The sequence below is a fragment of the Sus scrofa genome, chromosome 12 (genome assembly GCF_054392235.1).
Source record: "Sus scrofa isolate SSC_HxYL_T2T_F1_AM1 chromosome 12, Sscrofa_HxYL_maternal_Yorkshire_Landrace_v2.0, whole genome shotgun sequence".
Taxonomy (NCBI): Eukaryota; Metazoa; Chordata; class Mammalia; order Artiodactyla; family Suidae; genus Sus; species Sus scrofa.
The window spans coordinates 15455256-15476388 of NC_139394.1; the positions used below are offsets into that span (position 1 = coordinate 15455256).

General features: G+C 60.6%; 1 protein-coding gene across 2 annotated transcripts; it reads right to left on the reverse strand.

The window, feature by feature from the left end:
- Positions 1 to 788: 788 nt before the first annotated feature.
- On the reverse strand, positions 789 to 20694 carry ACE (angiotensin I converting enzyme). 2 transcript variants are annotated; one of them, NM_001083941.3, is made up of 25 exons: positions 20340 to 20694; positions 19549 to 19716; positions 18885 to 18978; positions 18223 to 18366; positions 17597 to 17788; positions 16928 to 17025; positions 16420 to 16592; positions 15834 to 16057; positions 15405 to 15549; positions 15022 to 15120; positions 14625 to 14747; positions 14072 to 14283; positions 13270 to 13406; positions 11997 to 12155; positions 11629 to 11716; positions 9385 to 9528; positions 9027 to 9218; positions 7389 to 7486; positions 7033 to 7205; positions 4639 to 4862; positions 4219 to 4363; positions 3820 to 3918; positions 1846 to 1968; positions 1411 to 1598; positions 789 to 1251 (listed from the first exon to the last, which is right to left on the reverse strand). In NM_001083941.3, exons 1-25 carry the CDS (start codon positions 20598 to 20600, stop codon positions 1022 to 1024), a joined length of 3933 nt encoding a protein of 1310 aa, NP_001077410.2. In that variant the 5' UTR covers positions 20601 to 20694; the 3' UTR covers positions 789 to 1021.
- Between the last annotated feature and the right edge of the window lie 439 nt (positions 20695 to 21133).

The following is a 21133-nucleotide window of genomic DNA, read 5'->3' on the forward strand; positions in this document are numbered from 1 at the left end:
ATAGGTCTAGTCAGGTTAATTGGGAAAAGGATATACAACTGCAAATGCAGTGCGATCCCATTTAAAATATGTGCTGAGAAAAAAGGATGGAAAGATAGATACCAAATGTCAGCAGTGCTTGTGTCTTGGTGTTGATATAAAGGGCTTTTCTTTATGGTTTTCTGTATTTTCTAGATTTTCTACAATAAACATGTAGATAAATAGATTTTAAAATGTCCCTCGAAGTGATATTCCCTCAAACCCATCTGGCCTTCCGAGGGAAGGCTCAGGGTGAGGGCACATGCTGGGGGATGAGCAGGGGTGGCTACCGCTGAGCTGGGGCAAAGGGTCCTGACCCCAGGCCTCATGGGCACTGCTTGGGTGCTTGGTCCACTCACTCATGGAGCTGGTGCAGGCAGGCACCCGAATGACCATGGGGCCAGTTCTGCACCCTCAGTGTGCAAGGCACTCTCTCCAGGGAACCAGGGGACAGCCAGGAGCCTTCTACCTGGGGGACTTGACCATTTATGCGAGCAGCAGGGGCAGGGCTCCAGAAGCCCGGAGGGTCTGCTCCCCCTGTGCTGCCTAGAGCCCTTTTGGTTGGTGCCCAGGCCTGGCAGGGGCTGCCTGGGCTGGAGGGAAGCCTGGCACGGGCACTGGGTGGTGCTGGGGCCAGAGCTCTGGGGCATTTTCCAGCCTCTTCCTGGAGGAGGAGGAGGACCCCCAGTGAAGGGACCCACTCGACTGGCAGAAGGCGGGAGGGCAAACCTGTCCCTGTCCCCGGCTTCCCCATGAGGGACACAGACGCCGACAGAGGAACAGGACCTTTAATTGAATTCACAGAGAGACAGGGAGGGGGCTCCATGTGAGGTGGCCGGGTCCCCGGGGACCAAGGGGCAGGGGCCGCAGCGGTTCATGGTCCTGAGGACTAGGGGGGGGCAGCATGGGGGAGGGAGAGGAGGGCTGGGGGAGGCGGCCCCCTTCCCCGTCTCTCTGTGGCCCTGTCCCCGTTCCCCCCCGCAGGCCCGCCCGACCACTCATCTCAGGAGTGTCTCAGCTCCACCTCGGAGCCGAACTGGGGCCCGCGGTGAGTCCGGCGGAGGATCTGGTGGCGGATGCTGAAGAGCCGCTGGGTGAGGCCCATGGTGGCCACCAGCAGGGTGACGCCCAGGAAGAGCAGCACCCACTGGCCCACGCGGGCCTGCTGCTCCTCCAGGTTCAGGCCCAGGAAGTTGACGCGGCCAGTGCCCGCGAAGGAGCCTTCCAGGCGAGCTGGGGTGGGAGGGGGGAGAGCAGGGCGGTGGGCAGGGCTGGGGCCGCGGCTGGCTTCCCGAGCCCTGCCAGGAGCCAGCTGCCAACCTGCCCGAACCGGGGAGGGTCCAGCCCGGAGCGCGCCCCGGGGCCGGCTGGGGCCCAGGTGGGAGGCAGTACCCGAGTTCGGCGTCCAGTTGTACTGAGGCCAGCCCAGCTTCTCCCCATGCCGCCCGTTCTCCGTCACAAGCCAGTCCAGCAGCGGCTTGAAGTAGGTCATCATGGCGGAGGCGGACACGTTGGGCTGGCCCGTGATCAGCTGCATGGCTTCAGGCCACGGCTTACTGAGGCCCAGCTTCATGGCGTCCCTGGGGGGCAGCCAGGAAGGGAAGCGGCGTCAGAGGGACAGGAGGGCAGCCTCGCTACCCCGCCTGCCCCAGCCTAACACCCCCCCTCTCCACCCCAACTCCCGTCCCAAGTCCCTCGGGACCGAGGAGGGGGGGGAGCGCCTCCAGGACCTACGCCCACATGGCACGTGTTCCCAGAAGAGCCCCCTGGGCTCCTCGGGGCGAGGGAAGTAGGCCAGAGGGTGGACGACAGCCAGAGAAGACTCACGCCAGGCGCCTCCCAGCTTCCTTGGACTGGTAGATGTCACACTTGTGCAGGGGGCCTTTGTGGCCCGCCGCCTGGCACAGTGCCTCATGAAACTGGAACTGGATGATGAAGCTGACAAAGTACCTGCGAGGGCAGATGAGGCCTGGGGTGGGGGTCCAGGGGCGCCACCCCTGAGCCCCAGCCGCCCCTGCCGCCTGCTGCAGCCAGGATGTCAGAGTGAGCCCACCCGGGCCTGCAGAGTCATCCAGTGTCTTCCAAGGGAGAGGCTGCTCCAAGCAGCGCGGGGGGCCCTCCTGGGAGAGGAGGGGCAGGGGGAGAGCCTGTCAAAGATCTGGCAGGCTGCTCTGGAGGCAGTGAGGTCTCCATGCCAGGGGTGCATGCAGGGAGAGGTGCCCAAAGGGTCACGTCTCTGCCCAGGCAGGGGAGCCAGCCCCAAGGGAGGCCTTTATCCCAAAGTAGCAGGAATTCCCCGCGAGAAGTCTCCGGTCGAGGCCAGAGCAGCCTCTCCAAGGCTGGAGAAGTTCTGACTGTCCCACAGCAGCAGTGCAGGCCTCCCGCCTTGAATGCTGGGCACAAGCTATGTGCCACTGACTTTCCTGGCTTAAGAGTGCTCTGCCAAGGCTGCTGTCAGAATTTGGAGTGAGTCCTCTCTGCCCACCCCTGCCTAGAGCATCATCTGTGCTAAGCTAGGGAGCTAACCATCACGGGGGCCCGGCCGCTGTGTGAAGACGAGTGCCAGTTTGCAAGCTCAGAAGCCCCTCAGAAAGGCGGGTGGAGGCCCTCCCTGCAGGTCATGGGCACACTCGCCAGCTCAGGCCTGCACCGAGGTGCCCTTGAGTCTGCTTGGCCCCCTGCCCACTGCTGCTCTCTGGAGTTGGCTTTCTCTTCCTTCCTGGCCCTGGGGACAGAATTCACCAGGCCCACATTTGTTTATCAGGTCTGGACTGTGTGCGGACATGGTGCCAGGGGCTGAGGTGGGCAGCTGGGTGCAGTGGGCATAAGCCCTCCCTCACTGGCCTGCCAGGCAGCATGGGGGGCGGGGAGGGCAGAGTGGCCTCAGCCCCCCAGGGAGTGCCCTCTGCACCTTGCCTCACACGTGATCTGGGTACCTGCAGCCGGGGGGCACCCAGCTCTCCACCCTGAGGTCTCTCCGAGTTCCCTACCTCCTGGGAGGGCTCCAGACCCTATAATTACCCTGCCCGGCCCTCAGCAAGCGCTCCCCTGCAGCACGCAGAGAGAAAGGGGCTACGCTGGGGGCATTCCTGCCATGGCTGCGCGATGCACAGCGCTGAAGGTGTCTGCATTCCATCTAACAGAGTAATTTAATAGTGGCGGGTTCCGGCCGTCTGTCCCCGCGCAGGCTATGTATTAGACACATGCGCCAGGAAGTTAACTCTTGCAAAGATCCTGTGAAATGGGATTCCACAGGTGAGGAGACCGATGCTTACAGAGACTGAGGGATTTCCTCAAGGAAACAGAACTGTGGAGACGAGATTCAAACCCAGTTCTGTCTGAGCTCAAGCCCGTGACCCCAAGCCCCCAGTAAAACAGCCTCCCGAGCTAGCTGGGTCTCCAGTCCTAGTTTGAGAGTCTAGAAGGTGTTCCAGGTAGAACACAAATTACATCACAGGAAACACGTTCAACATACAGCAAGGGTCACGATGCTGTTGGGAGCGTAAAAACGCAGCGTTCGGGTGCGACCGAGCCGTGGGTCACGGCCAATGTGAACTGACCAAGGTCTCGTGACCTTTAGCCAGTTAGAGTGGAGCTGCTGTTTTCAACTGTCTGGAGGATGGAGGCTCTCGTCACATCGAAAGAGTGAAACAACCGTCAGCTTAGGGCACAGGTGCGTGGCTGGGCACAGGGCGCCATAGAGCCGGGTCCCCAGGTCCCCCCCGAGGAAGCCCCCTCCCAGGGCCGTGGAGCGCTGCGCGGAGGCCCCGCCCTCGTGGCACCCTCCTCCCCTCCTGGTACCTGATGTAAGGCACACTTGAAGGAATGTGGAACTTGGCCCCTGGGTCAAAGTCGCCTTGAGACCTGGCCACGGGGGGACAGAGGCCCTGGTACTTCAGCCTATCCAGGAGGAAGATACATTAGTCGGAGGCTCTGGGGAGAGTCAGGCCGGGAGAGTTGGCATTTTTGACTTGAAGTGTGGTGTCTGCACCTGGGGCTGCACTGGGCGCTCCAGACGCCTGCGTGCTGTGCCTCTGTGCGTCATCGCCCACCACGTACACCATCACACACACACACACACACACACACACACACCCCTAGACGCAGACACACTTACCATGTGCACACAGACACAGGCCGCCTGCACACACAACCACGGAGCCCCTCCCAACCCGAGCTCCCACAGCAGCCTTCTAGAACCTGAGGCTCCACCACTCCTGGTTGTAGTTCTCCTTGGTGATGCTTCTGTCAAACACCCTCCAGCGCCACTGGTCAACAAGGTAGCTGAAGGGGACAAAGGCGACCTTGTCGAGCGCCATCTTCATCAGGAAGTTGATGTCCTCCTCTGCCAAGGGAAGGGAGCCCTGCCATCAGGTCCGGGCCTGCCTCCGGCCATGTCCGGGCAACTGGGCTGGGCTGGGCGTGCGGTGGGTGGAGGGAGCAGGACCGGGCTGCATCGCTTCGGGTCCCGAGACCTGCATCTGGGGAGGGTCTGTGGGCGCCGCCCTCCCACTCGCCCTACGCGTGGCCCCGCGCCCCATCGCTCTGTCCCAGCGCGGCCCGTGGGCCCTGAGGTCTCCTCTCTTCGCCTCCCAAGGTTGCTGCCCCCCCCAGTCTCACCATAGCCGTCGTCCTCGCTCTTCAGCAGGTTGATGCTGCGCAGGTGCTTGGGGGTAGACACGGAGAGGGCCAGCACGTCCCCAATGGCCTCGTGAAAGCCAGGGTTGGCGCCCTCCCGGAAGGTCACAGGCAGGTCCTTGTACTGCATGAAATACTGAATGTGGCCCATTTCGTGGTGGGCCACCACCAGGTCCTCCATGTTCACGGTGGTACACTGCTTGATCCTGGGAACACAGGGGTGGGCAGAGGCTGTGGAAGGGGACAGTGAGGAGCCCTGGGGCAAAGGGACTGGCGGTCCTTACTGTATACAGAGCAGACCCCACGACTGCTCCGTGCATGGAACACAGCATTACGGGAAGGAAGACAAAAAGGAGACATGGACGGACTCTGGGGTTTGGAGGCCCCTTAAGTGAGGTCATTCAGGCCGTTCCTCTGCCTCCAACTTTCCAGAACGACTCCAGCCCACACTGCTGTGTTGCTTTCTAACTGCGCCAGGGAGGTGCTCTAGAGACGTGGGGACACTCAGTCACAGTCAGAGCAGGCCTTTCTAGGATGCGGGCACTGTGGTTCCTCATCGCACGTTTTCTTGCTCCCAAGACTTGGGCTTCCAGAAGGAAAGAGCAGGGTCTGAGCTACTCTGCAGCCCATGTGCCCAAGGCCAGCGAGCATATCGGCCCCAGGAATTCCCACGGCTAGGACTGAAATGACACGGGCAGAGCTGTTCAAGCCAGAACCTCCCTTTCCATCTTTCGTGAGCCGCTGAAATGCCCCCTGGGATCTAACCAGAGCTCTTCAGCTCGGGGGACCCATTTTTCTGTCATTCCAGGAGGAGGGGAAAGAGCTGCCCAGGACCCTGGTTACGATGAGGTTGGGGTCTGTCCACCTTCTTCTATGACTCCCCCATAAGGGGGATCCCCAAAAGAGCGCTCACCCCTGACTCTGTCTACTCCCCGCCCTGCAGCTGTGGTCCTTGTGCCTTAGAAGGAAGGGCCCAAGGCCAGGTGAGCCAGGGCACCTGTCTGCTCGGCTCCTGGACCTCCGTGTCCACGCGCTTCATACTAGATGCCTCATCGGCTGTGGCGGATCCTCTCTGCCACGTCTCCCGAGAGGGCGGGTCTTCTTTACCTTCTCTTGAATCTGGGTGGGCTTTGTGGTTTGCTTTAGCCACTAAAATGTGGCAGAAGTGATTCTGTGCCAGGTTTGAACTTAGTCTTCAAGAGATTTGGCTGCTTCTGCTTTTGCCCTGGGGACGCCAGCTGCCAGCGAAGACATCCGACCCCGTGAGGGCTGCCTCACTGTGGGGAGGTCCAAGCTGGCCCCAAGAGATGTCCCACCAGATCCCAGCTGCTCCAGCCACCCCGGCCGGGGACCTGGCACGTGAGTGAAGGCACCAACTCGAACATTCCCACCTCAGCGCGCGCCACACAGAGAAAAACTGAGGAACCCAACCGACAGCCAGAACCACGGCCCCAGCCAGATGGCCCCACTGAGCCATGCCAGCCACCTCCTGCCAGCGTGGCTACCCTGGGAGAGGCCCCCAGTGCGGCAGAGCAGGAAAGCCATTTCCACTGGGCATGCCTGAATTCCTGGCCTATAAAAGCATGAGCATAATCAGTGGTTGTGTTTGTTTGTTTTTCTTTTCTCTTTTTTCCCTTAGGGCCACAGCTGCAGCATCCTGAAGTTCCCAAGCTCGGGGTCAAATCGGAGCTGCAGCTGCCGGCCTAGGCCACAGCTACAGCAACGCAGGATCCGAGCCTCGTCTGCGACCTACACCACAGCTCACAGCAATGCCAGATCCTTAACCCACTGAGATGGGGCCAGGGATGCAGTATCCCAAGTCCTCATGGATACTAGTCAGGTTCCTTACCACTGAGCCACAGTGGCAACTCCCTCAAATGATTGTTCCACACCACGAAGTTTTGGACTGGGTTGTTACGCAGCAGCAGGTAACTGGTAACTGAAACACTGTCCTCCAATGAAGACAGCGTCTGCGCCGCTGTCAGTGGTGAGCATGCATCTCTGTGAAGCCCCCACGTTCACATGTGCCTCCCTGTCAGGCACCTGTGCTCAGGGACAGGGCCAGCTGCAGGACAGGGCCACCCAGAGGGAGAGAAGGCTGGACGGCTCACACGGGGCTCATGCCTGGGACTGGGACCTTGGACGCTGACCAGCTGGCTAAGCTGTCAGAGCTGGTTAACTCTCGAGGAGACTCGCAGGTGGAGGACGGCCGAGCTGCAACCAGGCCCAACTCTCCTGACCCTCCATCCTTAGCTCTGGCCGTGCCCCCATTCCTGCTCTTCCCTGGCTGAGGAGATGGCAGTGCAGGCGCTACCTGATTCCTCTCTCTGTCCCCTGGGCTTGGGATCAGGGCCCCCAGCTGCAGCCCAGACACACCTGAAGTCCTTGCCGTTGAAGAAGTCCCAGGCGGAGGCATGACACACCACCTCCCGCCCATCAGTTGGCTTCTCCAGCATCGACTTGTTCCAGAACTCTGGGGGCACGGGCAGCAGCCCCAGGGAGGTGAAGAAATTGTCTGCTTCCTTAAACATCCTTTGGGGAGTCCAGCCCTACAAGCAGAGGGAGCTCTGCCGAAGCTGCGGACCGGGCAGACAGAGTGTGTGCCGCAGCCGGGAGAGGGCCAAGCTGGAGGGAACTCCTGAATCGGAGGGTCCTCTCCCACCCAGCAGGGACCCCTCTGCCCTGGGGCCACCCCTAAGAAGCAGGGGTGTGAGGATGGGGCCGGGGCAGACCTGATTTATCATGGCCTCTGAGGCATCCATCTTGGAAGCTGAAGGGAAAGGTACCACCAAGTCATAGATGTTGGACCAGGTCTGAGCCCACATGTTACCTGGAGGTGGGAAGGAGAAAAGACGGCGGAGAGAGAAGAGAAGGCTCAACACCATCACAAGGGTGGGAGGGCGGGCGCAAAGGCCCAATCCTGCTGATCCTAACGTGTCTCTTGAGCACCTCGTGTCTGCACGTTGTGCTGGCCATCCGACATGCGTTGTTTTCAGCCTGCATCCAGCCCACAAGGTCACCACTGTCCCTGGTTCATGGGTGGCGGCCTTGCTGGCCATCAGTGAGTCAAGGTGGTCCTCACTGTCCATGAGTGACTAGCAGCTGTGACAAATGTGGAACAGCATGCACAGCTGTCACTTACTAACAGTTAAGTTAGTAACCTCCAGGGGCCCAGGGTTCCTAAGCCAGGGGGCTGGGGTTTGAAGGCAGGCAGGCCCCCTGACAGCCACTGCCGTGTTCTATCTACATCACTCGAGGTCAGTTTCTGGGGTCAGCTGGCGAGAAGCACCCTCCTCTAGGAGAGGCTCATGCCTCTGCATTTAGGGCCAGAGAAGAGTGAGGGCGAGGAAGGGGTTCGGAATGAGCCGCAAGGCGCAGAAGTAGACCTGCTGAGCCCTTCACCGCCAAGGGCACTGAGCTGGAGCTGCATCTGTGGAGCCCACGGTGCAAACCAGCGAGAGACAGATTGCATGAGAAGCAAGACAGGCAGGGGCTGCCTGGGCCTGGCCGCTCTGACCTCCCAGCCTCCGCTCCCTCCCCAGCCAGCCGCCTTTCCTCTCCCGCGCTGGTGTTTCTCCGCCACTAGGCTGACATCTTCCCTGATGTCCTCTGTCTCACCACAGAGGGACCAAATGGGCAGCAAAAGCCCTCTCGGCTGAGCAGAACTGGGCTCAGAGCTCGACTCGGTCTCCCTCATGATCTGTAAGTGGTCTGTGGCCCCGGCCGGCCTCTCTGCTCACAGTAAGAAGGCCCCCAGGAGCAGGTTCCCAGTGGCCGGACAGAGGCGGGAAGCAGTCGCCTACTCTGCCCCGCTCCTGCCATTCCTTTACCGTCTCCACCGCCTCCTTCATGCATTCAGGGCATGTGAGTTTACAACCCCTGGAGGATGAGGGTCCAAAAGCTGAGGTGCATGTACCCGCTTCCAGCTCCCTTTGCCTGAATGTTACTCTGCCTTCTCTCTCCCCATCTGGCAGAACCTCCCACCCTTCAAGGTTCTGCTCATGCGCCACCTCCAGGGGAGGCCTTTTCGGCTTCCGCTCACAGCCCCCTCCTCACCCTCATGCTGCCTGGAGCCCTGATGGCTGATGTGGCCTCCCCAGGACAGGCTTAAGAACGCCTCCTATGGCCCCATCCCTGGTGACCTGCACTGCGCGGATCTCTAGCAAATGTGGCACCGAATGCAGGCAGGGGACTCTCCTCCCCATGCCCAGCCACCCCCCTCCAGCCCTGGCCACATCCTTCTGGGTGCAAGTCTTTCCAACCCCCTGGCCCCAAGTGTGATCTGGGATGCTTCCCAGTCTGCCCCCTGCCCTCTGGCCAGCCCTGGGCCCCCCCTCCTTCCAACTGTTGACCGTCTCACTTGCCCTCACCCAGCAGATGGGCTGGGATGGGGCCCTCCAGGTTGATGTGCTCGGGCCCGTAGTGGTGGTGCAGTGCCCGGCGCACGTAGGCGTGTAGGTTCAGGTAGAGTGGCTGCAGCTCCTGGAAGAGCTGCTCCAGCTCCTGCTCCAGGAAGGGCATCTCATACGCAGCTCTCCAGGCGTCCCCTCCATCTTCGTAGCCTGCAGAGGTGACACAGCCAGGCTCTCTGGACACCTGACCATTCCCTGAGCACCCCCTGCCTCCTCCAGGGACCTCCCTCTCACCTCTCAGGTCTCAGTGGACCTCTCTGAGGGTCCAGTGGGGCTAGGACCCGAGGGCAAGTGATCCCGGCAGGAGAGGACTCACCATTGAGCCTGGCAGCCTTGTTGGTGAGCTCCACGTATTTTGGGAAGTAAGGGAGGATGGCTCTGCCCACCTTGTCTCGCCAGCCCTTCCAAGCCCACAACAGCTCCTCATAGCTTCGGGATGTGGCCATCAGGTTTGTCAGATCTGGGTAGGAGGGGATGCATAGCTTGAGCCTGCAGCTTTGCTCACCTCCCGCCTCCTCCAGAGGTGGAATAAAACTGGAAAGGGGAGCTCCTGTCATGGCTCAGCGGAAACGAATCTGACGAGCATCCATGAGGACGCAGGTTCAATCCCTGGCCTCGTTCAGTGGATTAAGGATCTGGCGTTGCTGTGGTGTGGGTTGCAGACGTGGCTTGGATCTGGCGTTGCTGTGGCTGTGGCATAGACCAGTGGCTACAGCTCCGAATCTACCCCAGCCCTGGAATCTCCACATGCTGCAGGTGTGGCTCTTAAAAAAAAAAAAAAATGACAAAACAAAACAAAACTGGAAAGGTTCTGCCAGGCAGCAGGGCCAGCAACACTGGACACAGGTTGGCACTCTTGCTACGGGGACTTATAGGTTCACGAGGTCAGGCACCTGCAGGCTTGCAATAGCCCTGTGGGATGCCCTGTGAGGGTGCCCTTGTCCCTCTTTCCACATAAGTGGGTGGGTGACACGGCTGCGTCCCCCAGACAGGAAGTGGCCAAGCGAGGGCACAAACCAAAGGCCTAGACTCCAGAGCAGCTGCTCCTCACTCGCTCCCCACGCACCCCCTCCCTGGAGAAATGGCTCAGAGGTCAAAAGACCAGAGTTCTAGATCAGTCTTGTCCTGACCTCAAAATGACCTTGGGCAAGTCACATGACCCCACTTTCCCCATTTATAAAATGGGGCTGATGCCCGTCTGGGGTGGGGTGTGTGGTGGTGGTGGTAACGAGGCCCCTGAACAGGTGCTGTGCCCGGCTCCTTCAAGTCCGTGGCCCCAGAGGGCCCAGGGCGTCTTCCACACACAGTCACCCAACTGACTGAACCAGAGAGCAGCTGTGGAGGCAAAGTACAGAGATGCACTCAGGGAGCCAGAAATCCCGGGTCTGTGTCCTCTTGCCACCTCCTTGGTCACAGATCTCATGGAGCTGGGACGGGGACAGTGTGAGCTCGGGGGTCAGTTCCCAGGGTGGCTCCCCTCCTGCCCGGCCGGAGACAGAGGCCCGCGGGCACCCACACTTCACCGACGTGCGCTCTATTTTGGAACATGCGAACGTGCTCCCGACTTTTCACAGAGAAACGTTCATTCAAACTAATTCCGTTTGGGAAAAACACATTCTGAGGACTTTACATCTGTCCTCTGCGGAGTGTTCTGTTTTTTGGGGTGTGCTTATTCTTACCACTGGCAGTGACCTGGGTTCAGGACGCAAGCCGGATTCCCAGCAGGCTCTTACACACACACACACACACACACACACGCGTGCGCGCACCCCGCCCCCACGTCGCGTGCCGACCCACAGACACGACCCGCAGGCCAGCCCCTGTCCCAGGAAAACTGCTTCTCTCTCCTGTTTATTTTCCATTTCCCCTTCTATTTGTCATTGTTCTAACGTGGGAGTGGGGCAGAAAGCCAGAAAGAGACTGTTTCTGGGTGGATTCCTCAGGAAAAATGTTTATGCCTCTGACCCCCGGACCCTCGGAAGGGTGGGTCATAGGGAGAAGGGTGCCTCTGCGTGCAGGTACTGGGGCGTCGGGGCTGAGCTCTCTCAAAGGGGGGAAGGCCAGGACCAGCCAGCCTCCTGCGAGAGAAGGGGGACACGCCAGGCCGGCCCCCTCCTTCCAGCAGGAATAGTGGAGGGAGTGCAGTGGGAATGCCGTGGACGTGGCTTCTGCGGGCTGAGGTTTCAGTTTCTGGGTTGGTGGGGGCAGGGAGGGCTGGAGAAGGTGGGGAAGACGGGACAGGACCAGGAAGGAGCATGAAGGGGAGGGGCCTAGGGTACCTCTCCCTGCTCGGGAGTTCAAGGCCCCGAAACACAAATTTGAGATAAACCTGCTCCAAAGGAGCAGAGAGGACAAGAGAGTCTGGAGGGGACCCAGGCGGAGCAGAATGGCAGAGCCCAGGGGACCAGACAGAGATGAAGTAGGTGGAAGAGAAGCCCTACTGGTGGGAAACAGGGAAGTGAGTTTCCTGGGCGTGCCGACCCCAGGACCAGCACTCCCAAGACCTAACACTGCACCACCCCAGCCTCCCTGGTGCCCCCTCACCCCCACGTGCACTCACCAGGCTCCAACTGAAGACAAGTGCTGTTGGCGTGGCACACAGAGGCCACGCTGTATGCGGTCTCCATGTCCAGCAGGATCTGGTTGTACTGCGGGGGGAAGAAGAAGGGCGACAAGCTACAACACCAGGCTACCTGCTCTGCCCCAGCACCCTGGCTGCAGCGCTGTGCAGCTGGGGAGGGTGCTCCCAAAGGCTCAGCCGCCTCAGTCATCCTGCAGGTGTGTCCATGTGGCAGATGTCACTACTTGACAAACTGCAGAAAAGGAAGCAGCGTAAAGGCCCGACGCTGTACCCCCGACCCCTGCCCCTGAGCTAGGACCTGCTCCTGACCTTGGATCCTCCACCCCCTCCTCCCCCAGGCCAAGTACCTCCTCCAGCTCCTTAAAAGGCAATGCTGCCCGCTCTAGATCCTGAATCTTCTTTATCATCCGCTTCAAGGTGAAGTTCTGGATGTTGGCCACGTCGAACTTCCTGGCCCAAATGCCGTATTTGACAGTGTGGTTTGCCATCTGTGTGCTCTTCTCCAGCTGAAGGCACAGAGGGGGACTGTATCATGAGGCCCAGGAGCTCTAGAAGGGCCTCCTAGGAGGAGATGCCATGAGGGGAGCTGAAGGGACCGGGGGTGTCTGGGGGGGGGCGATGGTTTTATCACATTGCTGCCTTTGCCCATAAAGACCCTCCTCTACCTGGACCGTCCGTCATGTTCTATGTGGAGTGCCTGCCCCTCAACTGATGCCCGCAGTGCATGAGACAGAGGCAGGGATGCAAAGCCAGCCCTGCATCTTAAGGGCTGCCAGGACAGAGGCAGCTCGGTGTGCGCTCCCTGGGCCTTAGCATCCCAGCTGAGAAATGGGAATGGGACCTCTGGTTTTGCAAGGTTGCTGAGGAATAAATGAGGCAATGGATAACAAATGACAAGCAACAGCGGCCCACACACAGGGTCTTCAAGAAACGTTGGCTCTCTTGGTTATAACTGAAGCTCAGTCACACAGGCAGGGAGCGGGGTTGGAGGGGAAGCAAAGCCCTTGCTATGGGGGCAAACAGGAGCTTCCAATCTTCTAAAAACTGATTCAGCGGAGTTCCCGTTGTGGCACAGCGGAAATGAATCCGACTAGGAACCATGAGGTTGTGGGTTCGATCCCCGGCCTTGCTCAGCGGGTTAACGATCCGGCGTTGCCGTGAACTGTGGTGTAGGTCGCAGACATGGCTTGGATCTGGCATTACTGTGGCTCTGGTGTAGGCCAGCAGCTGTAGCTCCAATTAGACCCCTAGCCTGAGAACCTCCATGTGCCGTGGGTGTGGCCCTAAAAAGACAAAAGACAAAAACAAAACAAAACAAAACTGATATAGCATCACTTATTTCTGTACAAATTATTCCGTTACCCACTACAGATCATTAGTGAAAGATAAGCTGTTGAGGCACTGGGTATGTTCCCACCCAGACCTGAAACTGAACACTCTTCAATACATCACTGGGGTTTTGCACAAATTCTGACCGTCTGTCCCTACTGAGGTGACACCAGGGGAGGGAGGGCGGCCTGCAGTGCCTTGGGTTTCAGAGGATGGGTCCCCGGGGGGAGGAGCACGCGCGTGCTATGCGGGTCCTGTGCAGGCTCCGTGGGGCCCGCAGAGAGGCCTTACCACTCTCTTGCTGCCCTCTGCCGTGATGTTGGTGTTGTAGTCCCAGTTGGCCTCGGCATACTCGTTCAACACCACCTGGGATCTCCGGTCATATTCCTCCACGAACTTGCTGGCCTCAGCCTCATCGGACACGAGGTCTGCAGGACAGAGTGGAAGGAAAGAGACAGGCCTCCCCTTGCCCTCCCCTCCCGCTGCTGTCCCTGCCTCCCCGCCCTGCCCCCTGGCGGGGTCCCACTTGGGCTCTGGGTTTTCAGGCTGCTGGTTGTTGAGTGGCTGGTTGTTGTCTGGCTGCTGGTTGTTGCCTGGCTGCTGGTTGTTGCCTGGCCGCTTGTTGTTGCCTGGCTGGTTGTTCTCTGGATGTCTGTCACCTGGCTAGTGGTCCCCTGGCCGGGGACCAGCAAGGGGCGCCCACAGCAGAGCAGGAGGAGGAGTAGGAGGCAGGGCAGTCCTGGAGCAGCCCAACCTTGGCCCATGGCCGCAGGAGAGCAGAGCCCTGCAGCCACTGCCCCCTGGCCAATAAGAGTGGAGCCTGCAGTGTGACCTCATAGAGCAGTGTGCCCACCGGCCAGCCCCCTGCCCAGGGCCTCAGATCTGGGCACACCCTCCCTAGGAGGCTGAAGAAGATATGCTCCTTCTGCCCCAGAGCCCTGCCGACCAGCTTGGGGGGCTGCCTGGCCTTCCAGGACAGGGCGCCAGGGCCCAGCTGGGAGAAGCTGATTGGAGCCATGAACCCAGGGCCTGGGGCCAGAGCCCAGCCCAGAGCCCTCCGTAGCGCCCCGCCCCGTCTCCCTCCCGGCTTTACCAATGCCCTCCGGGTAATTGTCGGGCATCGGTGGGCGCCACTGATATTCTGGCCAGCCCAGGATATCGCCGCTCCGCTGGTTCTGCTCCTCTAGCCACTGTGTGACCGGCTGGAAGTAGTCGAGCAATGGTTGAGCGTCCAGGGCCCCTGAGCCAACCATGTCCTTCAGCACCTCCTGCCAGGGCCGCGAGGAGCCTGCCTGCAGCACTGCCCTGTTAGGCAGAGTGGCACTGTGGGCACAGGGACCTCTGACTGGGGTCCACTACTGCTGCCCTGGCCCTTTTGCCCCACCTCTGGCCACTTCTGCCCCCACTGGATGGCAAGGACAGCAGCATTAAGACACAGGGAACTAGGAGCTTTGGAAGGGGGGGACATTTGTCTTGCCCCATGCCAGCCAGGAGGCCCACTCAGTCAATATTCGATGAGAGAAAGGAAGGGAGTGAGGAGGGAAGAAAGACCTCCTCCACTGGTCTGGCCTGTGGTGCCCCCACCAGACACACCCCGCACTGGTCTCTCCCCTCACCTCCTCCACCCTCCCTGTGCCCCCACACACCGGAGCTTGGCCCCAGCCCGGGTGGACTGGTAGATGTCACACTGGTGCAGTGGGCCCTGGTGGCCTGCCTCCTTGCAGAGAGCTTGATGGAACTGGAACTGCAGGATAAAACTCACAAAGTACCTGCAGGCACAGGGTGGGTGTTAGAGGGGACGGCGGAGGCCCCTTGCCCAGGTACCATCCAGCTTCCACAGGGCAGAGGCTGAACCAGGGGCTGCCTTGGGGGAGAGGGGAGAACCGAGCTTGGCTCAGGAGAGAGGCTCACTCGAATGCCAGGCCATTGGGCGGTGGGGTGGGGTCCAGAGGTGTGTGGGGCCAAGCCCTGGGCATGCGGGTCCAGGATCCCAGACCAGGAGGAAGGGGACTGAAGGTATAGCAGAACCGGGGGCAAGAGTACCTGATATATGGGGTCACATTTGGGACATGATACTTGGCTCCAGCATCAAAATGGGTTTCGTTTCGGACAACAGGAGGGCAGACCCCCTGATACTTGGTTCTGGGAAGAGAATGTGGTTAAACTGTCTTAGGACCCGAGAGTTGTACAGAGGTTGACTTTGCCTTTGCAGAAAAGAGAGCTAAGTTGGCATGCCCCCCAGCCATCCCACCCCATCCTGACGAACTGGGGGAGACTTCCTGGAGGAGGGAGTTTTAGGCAGGAAAGAAGGATGCGCTAAGAGGACCGAGGCTTTGGTGGAGAGGAGGGGCCTGGGACTGAGGGGGCTGGAGGCAGGTTGGCCCGGAGGGTGGAGATTAGGCCTGTCCCATTCGCTCTTCGCTCACCGAAGGTACCACCAGTCATAGTTGTAGAGGGAAGGGGGGGTACGCCCACTAAAGACCCCCCAACGCCACTGGTCCACCAAGTAGCCAAAGGGCAGGAAGGCGATCTTTTCCAGTGCCATCTTTAACAAGTAATTGATGTCACTTTCTGTTGGGAGATAAGAAGAGGTTGGGCGGTGGGGTGCGGGGTACAGCTGGGACAGGGTGGACCCCAGGAGCAGCCAGCAAGAGGTGAGGCTGGGCAAGTGCCGGCTTTTGGCACAGAGGAGGGCTCTTGGGCAGCTGAGCTGGGACTCAGGGTAGGCCATGAGGCTCTGGGTAGTGAGGCAGAAACAAGAAGAGCAGGTGGGAGCAGGGACAAGTGGGGTCCTGCTGTGGGATGGAGTAGGGTCTGGGTGGGGCTGGGCTGGATGCTCTCCATCCCCCCCATACCCCAGTCACTGGTGACATGGTCCAGCAGGCCGATTTTGTGCAGATGTGCAGGAGTGGAGACGGAGAGCGCCAGCACATCCCCGATGGCCTCATGGAAGCCAGGGTTGGCGCCTCGGCGCAGGGAGACATGCTGGTCCTTGTACTGCAGGTAGTACTGCACGTGGCCCATCTCGTGGTGCACGGTGGACAGCTGGTCCATGGTGACCTGCGTGCACTGCTTGATCCTGTGGTGCCGAGAGGGTGCGGGTGAGGGTGAAGGACAGCAGGACAGGGACCGGAGCATGGGGAGACTGGCGTCTGAGGGGGAGGAGCCAGGAGGGCACTGCCCTGGGACTCGAAGGAGCTGGAGGAACATGCAAAGCCTCTGCCCTGTCCCAACCCACACGCTGGTCTTTTCTCTGGTTCCAAGGTACAGAGCTGACTGCCTGTCAAAGCGGCCCAAGGAAGACAGCCTCGGGCAGCCCTGGGATGGACCCAGCCCCCCAGCCAGCGCTGGGGCTGGGGGAGGCGGGTCCGGGGACTGGCTTCTCTGGGCCCAGGCTGCCCGCCCTCTGGGAGCCCCAGAAGCCTCCTCCCTCAGCCGGACCTGAAGTCTTTCCTGTTGTAGAAGTCCCAGGCAGAGGCATGGCACACCACCTCGCGCCCGTCGCTTGGCTTCTCCAGCATGGACTCTGCCCAAAACTCAGGCGGCATGGGCAAGAGCCCCAGGGAGGTGAAGAATTCCTCTGCCACCCGGAACATGTGTGTCACATTCCAGCCCTGGTGGAGGTGCCCGCACGGGTCAGGGGCCAGCGGCCAGAGCCCAGTGTGGCTGCCCCAGGGCACGTCTGGGCTCCCCGCCCAGGTCAGCTCCCTGCTCGTGAAGAACACCTCTGCTCTGTGGCCTCGCCTCGCGGAGGCTGGGCGCCTACTGGCTATAGCAAATAAACCAAAGCTGACTGCCTCTCACACCCGCCAGGGGAGCCCTGGATGGGGGGGTTGGCATCTCAGCAAGGACAGCTGCCGTGTCCCCCTGCCACATCCCCTTCCTTCCCCTCCCCGCTTGTCTGTCTCCCTCTTGTTGTCCCGCCCCCCGCCGCCTGACTCGAGCTCACCTTCTGCACCATAGCACTGGTAACATCAAGGCTGGGCTTGCCGGGGAAAGGCACCACCATGTCATAGATGTTGTTCCAGCTCTGGGCCCACATGTTCCCTAGACAGAGGAGGGGACCAGACAGCTGGGCTCTCGGTCCAACCAGCGCCTGCTTCCCCATGTGTGTCATTGAACAGCACCCCAGACCCCTGGCATTTAGACCCCAGGGAACTCCGGGGTCACAGCCCACCTAGCTGGCACATCAATCCCACTCACACTCCTGAGCACTCTGTTCTCAGGGCTGGCAGAAGCCAAGTGTGAGCCCAGGCAATGCTGGTGGGGACCTCTCTGACAGTGCCAGGGTCCCTGTCTCCCAGCCCTCACACGGGGCCACAGGGCTTGCTTCCTGGGGCATAAATCAGGCTTATTTTTCCTCCTCCGCTGGACCAGCAGCCCAAGCCTTCAGTGTGACCTTTGGCTCTGCCTTTTATTAGTGCTCTGCCCTCTGCCAAGTCACTTGCATGCCCTAAGCCTCTGGGTCCCCATCTGAGAAGCAGGATCAACAGTGACCATGGGAAGGATCATCTGCTTTGTGGGCTCACGTGTGGGGGAGTGGGTGGTGCCATGCTCTGGAATGCGAGACATGAGGAGGATGACCCTGGAACATGCGGAGGCAAGGTCAGGTCCTTACCCAGCAGGTGAGCAGGAATGGGTCCCCTGAGGTTGATGAATCTGTCCCCATATTGGCGGTGCAGCGCGCGGCGGACGTAGGCATGGAGGTTCAGGTAGAGGGGCTCTAACTGATGGTAGAGGCGCTCCAGATCCTCCGTGAAGGTGGGTGAGTCATACAAGGAGCGCCAGTAGGCCCCGGTGTCTGAGAAGCCTAGCAGGGAAGGATGGTGGGAGGTAGTTCAGGTCCAAGCCACTGGCACTGCCACCTCCCAGCCTCCATGTGGCTATTCTCCCGGCCGGAGGCCAACGTATCTGTGGGCTGGCTGGAAGGGACAGCTTGGGGGTTGCTGCCCGACAATTTTCTAACTAGGGGTTGCCCCAACTCCAGCTAAAGAGATCCTGGAGAGCATGAGCGGCAAAGATGAGCCCTGGAGCTGGGAGGAGTGCCGGGGGGCGGAGGGGGGGCGGTGTGAGGGCAGATGGGGCTAAAGCTCAGTTCCACCATGCAGCATCTGTGTGACCTTGGACCAGCGTATGGCGACATCCTAACAGCTGCTCTGTCTGCTTCAGAGGGTGGAGCTCAGTGGAGACAGGAGATGGGAGGGCAGCACCCACACAAGGGACAGGGTGGGTGGGCATGCTCACCATCCTGCTTGTAGGCCTCATTGCTGAGGGCAGTGAAGTCCTGGTACAGGGGTTTCAGTGGGATGCCCGCAGCGTTGTGCCAGCCCTCCCAGGCATATAGCAGCAGGGTGTAGCTTCGAGAGGTGGCCAGGATATTAGTGAGCTCTGAGACACAGGTGAGCAGGGTCAGTTAGGATCCTTCTGCATTGAAATCAGCAACAGCCTTCACCAGAGCTCCCACCCCGGACGGGATGGTCCTCCCCATCTCCACCTGCTTCCTCCACATCATGATATCCTCAAAGCCAAGGGCAACCTACTGGACAGGATGGGACTGGAAGGTTTAAGGGAAGCCACGAGGGGTCTAAGGCCTGCGGAGGGCTCTTGGGGGAAATGAGAGGACCCATGAAAGGGAAAACCAGGCAGCCAGGAGGAAGGCCAGCCAGTGATGGGAGAGACCAAAGCATATGTGGGGGTGGGGGCTACAGGCTGGAGATTCCAGAAGTCAGTTTGCCAGAAGGAGCAGGGATGTGGGGGTGTCTGACAGTCCAGCCCCAGTTGGAGGTTACTGCCTTTGGGCTTACCCACGACCCTCCCCAGAAACAGGCTGTCCTCCTGGGTGCGGCAGGGAGATGGGGAAAGGTAGGAAACCCCAGCAGAGAGAGACAGTAGCCACAGCACCATACCTGGGTCCAGGGACCAGCAGGTGGCAGTCTTGTTGGGGAAGCAGACCTTGGCTGTGGAATAAATCCTGGTCATGTTGCTTAGCAGAGAGTTGTACTAGGGAATTAGAATTGAGAAAATGTTAGCCATGAACAGCCCTCAGAGGAAGTCTGGCCACCCCCTCCTCTCTGTCCTGGGAGGAGGATGTGGCGCTCAGAGGACATCTGAACGTGAACACACAGACTCCCCTTTCAGTGGAGGCAGCCTGTGGAGGTGGGAAACAAGTGTTCAGAGAATTAGGGATCAGGGTTCAAGTCTGAGCTTGGCTGCCACCCTGAGTGAGGAGGGCAAATCCCTCTCATTCTCTGACTATGATGCCTTCTCAGTCCCTCAATCTTTCTAAGGGAGCCCATAAACTGCCTATGGAGAAACTTTGAAAACTCCTGCTTTGTCTTTTACTGTTTATTTGATTTTCACTTTCTACTCTATAAGAGTTGCTTCAACATAAAGTAACTCCCCTCACCCCATCTCCGAGGGAAATCAATGCCTCAGGAAGGAACCTATGCTTACACAGGCTTCCCGTACAGGCAGGACAAGTTGAGATCTCAAGGTCCCTCCTGCCAGGCTCCCCCTGTCCCTGCCATGGGGCACTTCTGCCTCCACCCCTCAGGTCCACCTGCTGCCCACCTGCTGCCGCTTTGCCGGGGACAGGTTGGCAGAGCCCAGGGTGCGCACAACACCGATGATGCGTCTCAGTGTGCGGCTGGTGAAGTTCTGCCAAATAGGATCGTACAGAGCCTTGGCCTTCTGGCCCCAGACCTCTGAAAACTCCTGGCTGATCAGGGCTGCCTCCTCCTGTGGGCACCAGAAGAGCACAAGAGGGTCAACGCAAGAAGCCACGGCGCTGGGGAAGGGGAGGAAGGCCAAGTGTTTCTGGAGACTGGGGCTTGTGAGAGCACAACTTCCTGGTCCCTGGCCCTGGGGTGAGGAACTGGGGCAGTCTGGCTCAGGGAGGCGGTGGAGAGAAACTGAGGCTAGAAGCGAGGCAGGGGAAAGAGAGGGTGAATAGACGGGGATGCGCGGGACAGGCACAGTGACAGAGGGGTAGGTTGCGGCCAGAGAGGAGAGCGGTTGAGAACCTAGAGCAGAACAGGCGCCCTCATTCAAGACCGCCGCTGCCCCAGCCCGTCCTCATTCCCAGGCGCTGCCACCTGGGGGGACTCGGGGCAGAGGGGCCAGCCTCCTCCACCGGGTTCTTATTGGGCAAGATGATGTGCCAAGCACCGTGATTGAACACCTACCGCCTGTCGGGTGGGGCGAGGGTGGGAGGTGAAGGGAGACCAGGGGTCTCGTTGGGTCCCCATTGCTTCGGGGCCCGGGGCGCGCGCCCGGCGGGGGCTCCCCGCCCCTCAGCGCCCGGCCGCCGGCCGGTCATTGGGCGTCTGGGCCCGGCCCCCCCCCCAGGCCCGCGCGCCCACCTGGCGCCGCGCGTTCTCTTCGGTGATGTTGGTGTCGTGCGCCCAGCTGGCGGCCGTGCTCTGAAACAGCACCTGCTCGGAGCTCGAATTGAAGCTCTGCGCGAAGTCTTCCGCTCCGGCCTCATCCGCGGTAAAGTTCCCCGGCTGCAGCGCGGAGTCGAGCGCCAGGGCCACCGGCAGCGGCGGCGGCGGCAGCAGCAGCATCAGCAGCAACGGCAGCAGCGGCGGCCACGGCCACCGGCAGCCCGACGCGGCCCCCATGGCGCGGTGCGCGGCGCTGCCCCTTCTTCCGCGCCGCGCCTGCCCTGCGGGTTATAAAACCGGGCCGCCGCCTCCCGACACACCCCCACCTCCCCGCCCCGCCGCGCTTCCTCCTCGGCTCCAAAGTCCCCCGACCGACCGCCGCGCGGGCCTAACGGAGCGGGGCGGGGACCGAGGCTTCCTGGCCCGCCCCGGGTAGGGGCGCTGGCTCGGGTGAGGGGCCGAAGCGGCCTTCTGCAAGAGGCAGCCCGTGGGTGGCGAATGGGCCTTAGGTCAGGCTTTCCCAGGGGAGGCTAGAAAGGGGTACCGCTCCCAAAACACACGGCGCTGAAGCTGAGGGACCCAGCAGTTTGCTAGAACCCCCAAGCCTGCCCAGCGCGCCCCTCCTTCCGTCACACAGCCCGGCGCAGGGAACCCAGAGCCCAGCGCTCTCGGACGGGCAACCTTCCGGCCTAATCGCCCCAGGCCTCTGTGGGGCTGGGAGTGACAAGGTGGGGGAGCTGTCCGCAGTGCCGCTAGGGCAGCAAGACAGG

Coding starts and splice junctions, on each gene's coding strand:
- ACE (NM_001083941.3), bottom strand. CDS start 20,600: ATGGGGGCCGCGTCGGGCTGCCGGTGGCCGTGGCCGCCGCTGCTGCCG. Junction 17,789..18,222: donor TGAGGCCTACAAGCAGGATG/GTGAGCATGCCC, acceptor CTTCCCTGCTAG/GCTTCTCAGACACCGGGGCC. Junction 17,026..17,596: donor CATTCCTGCTCACCTGCTGG/GTAAGGACCTGA, acceptor TCCTCTGTCTAG/GGAACATGTGGGCCCAGAGC.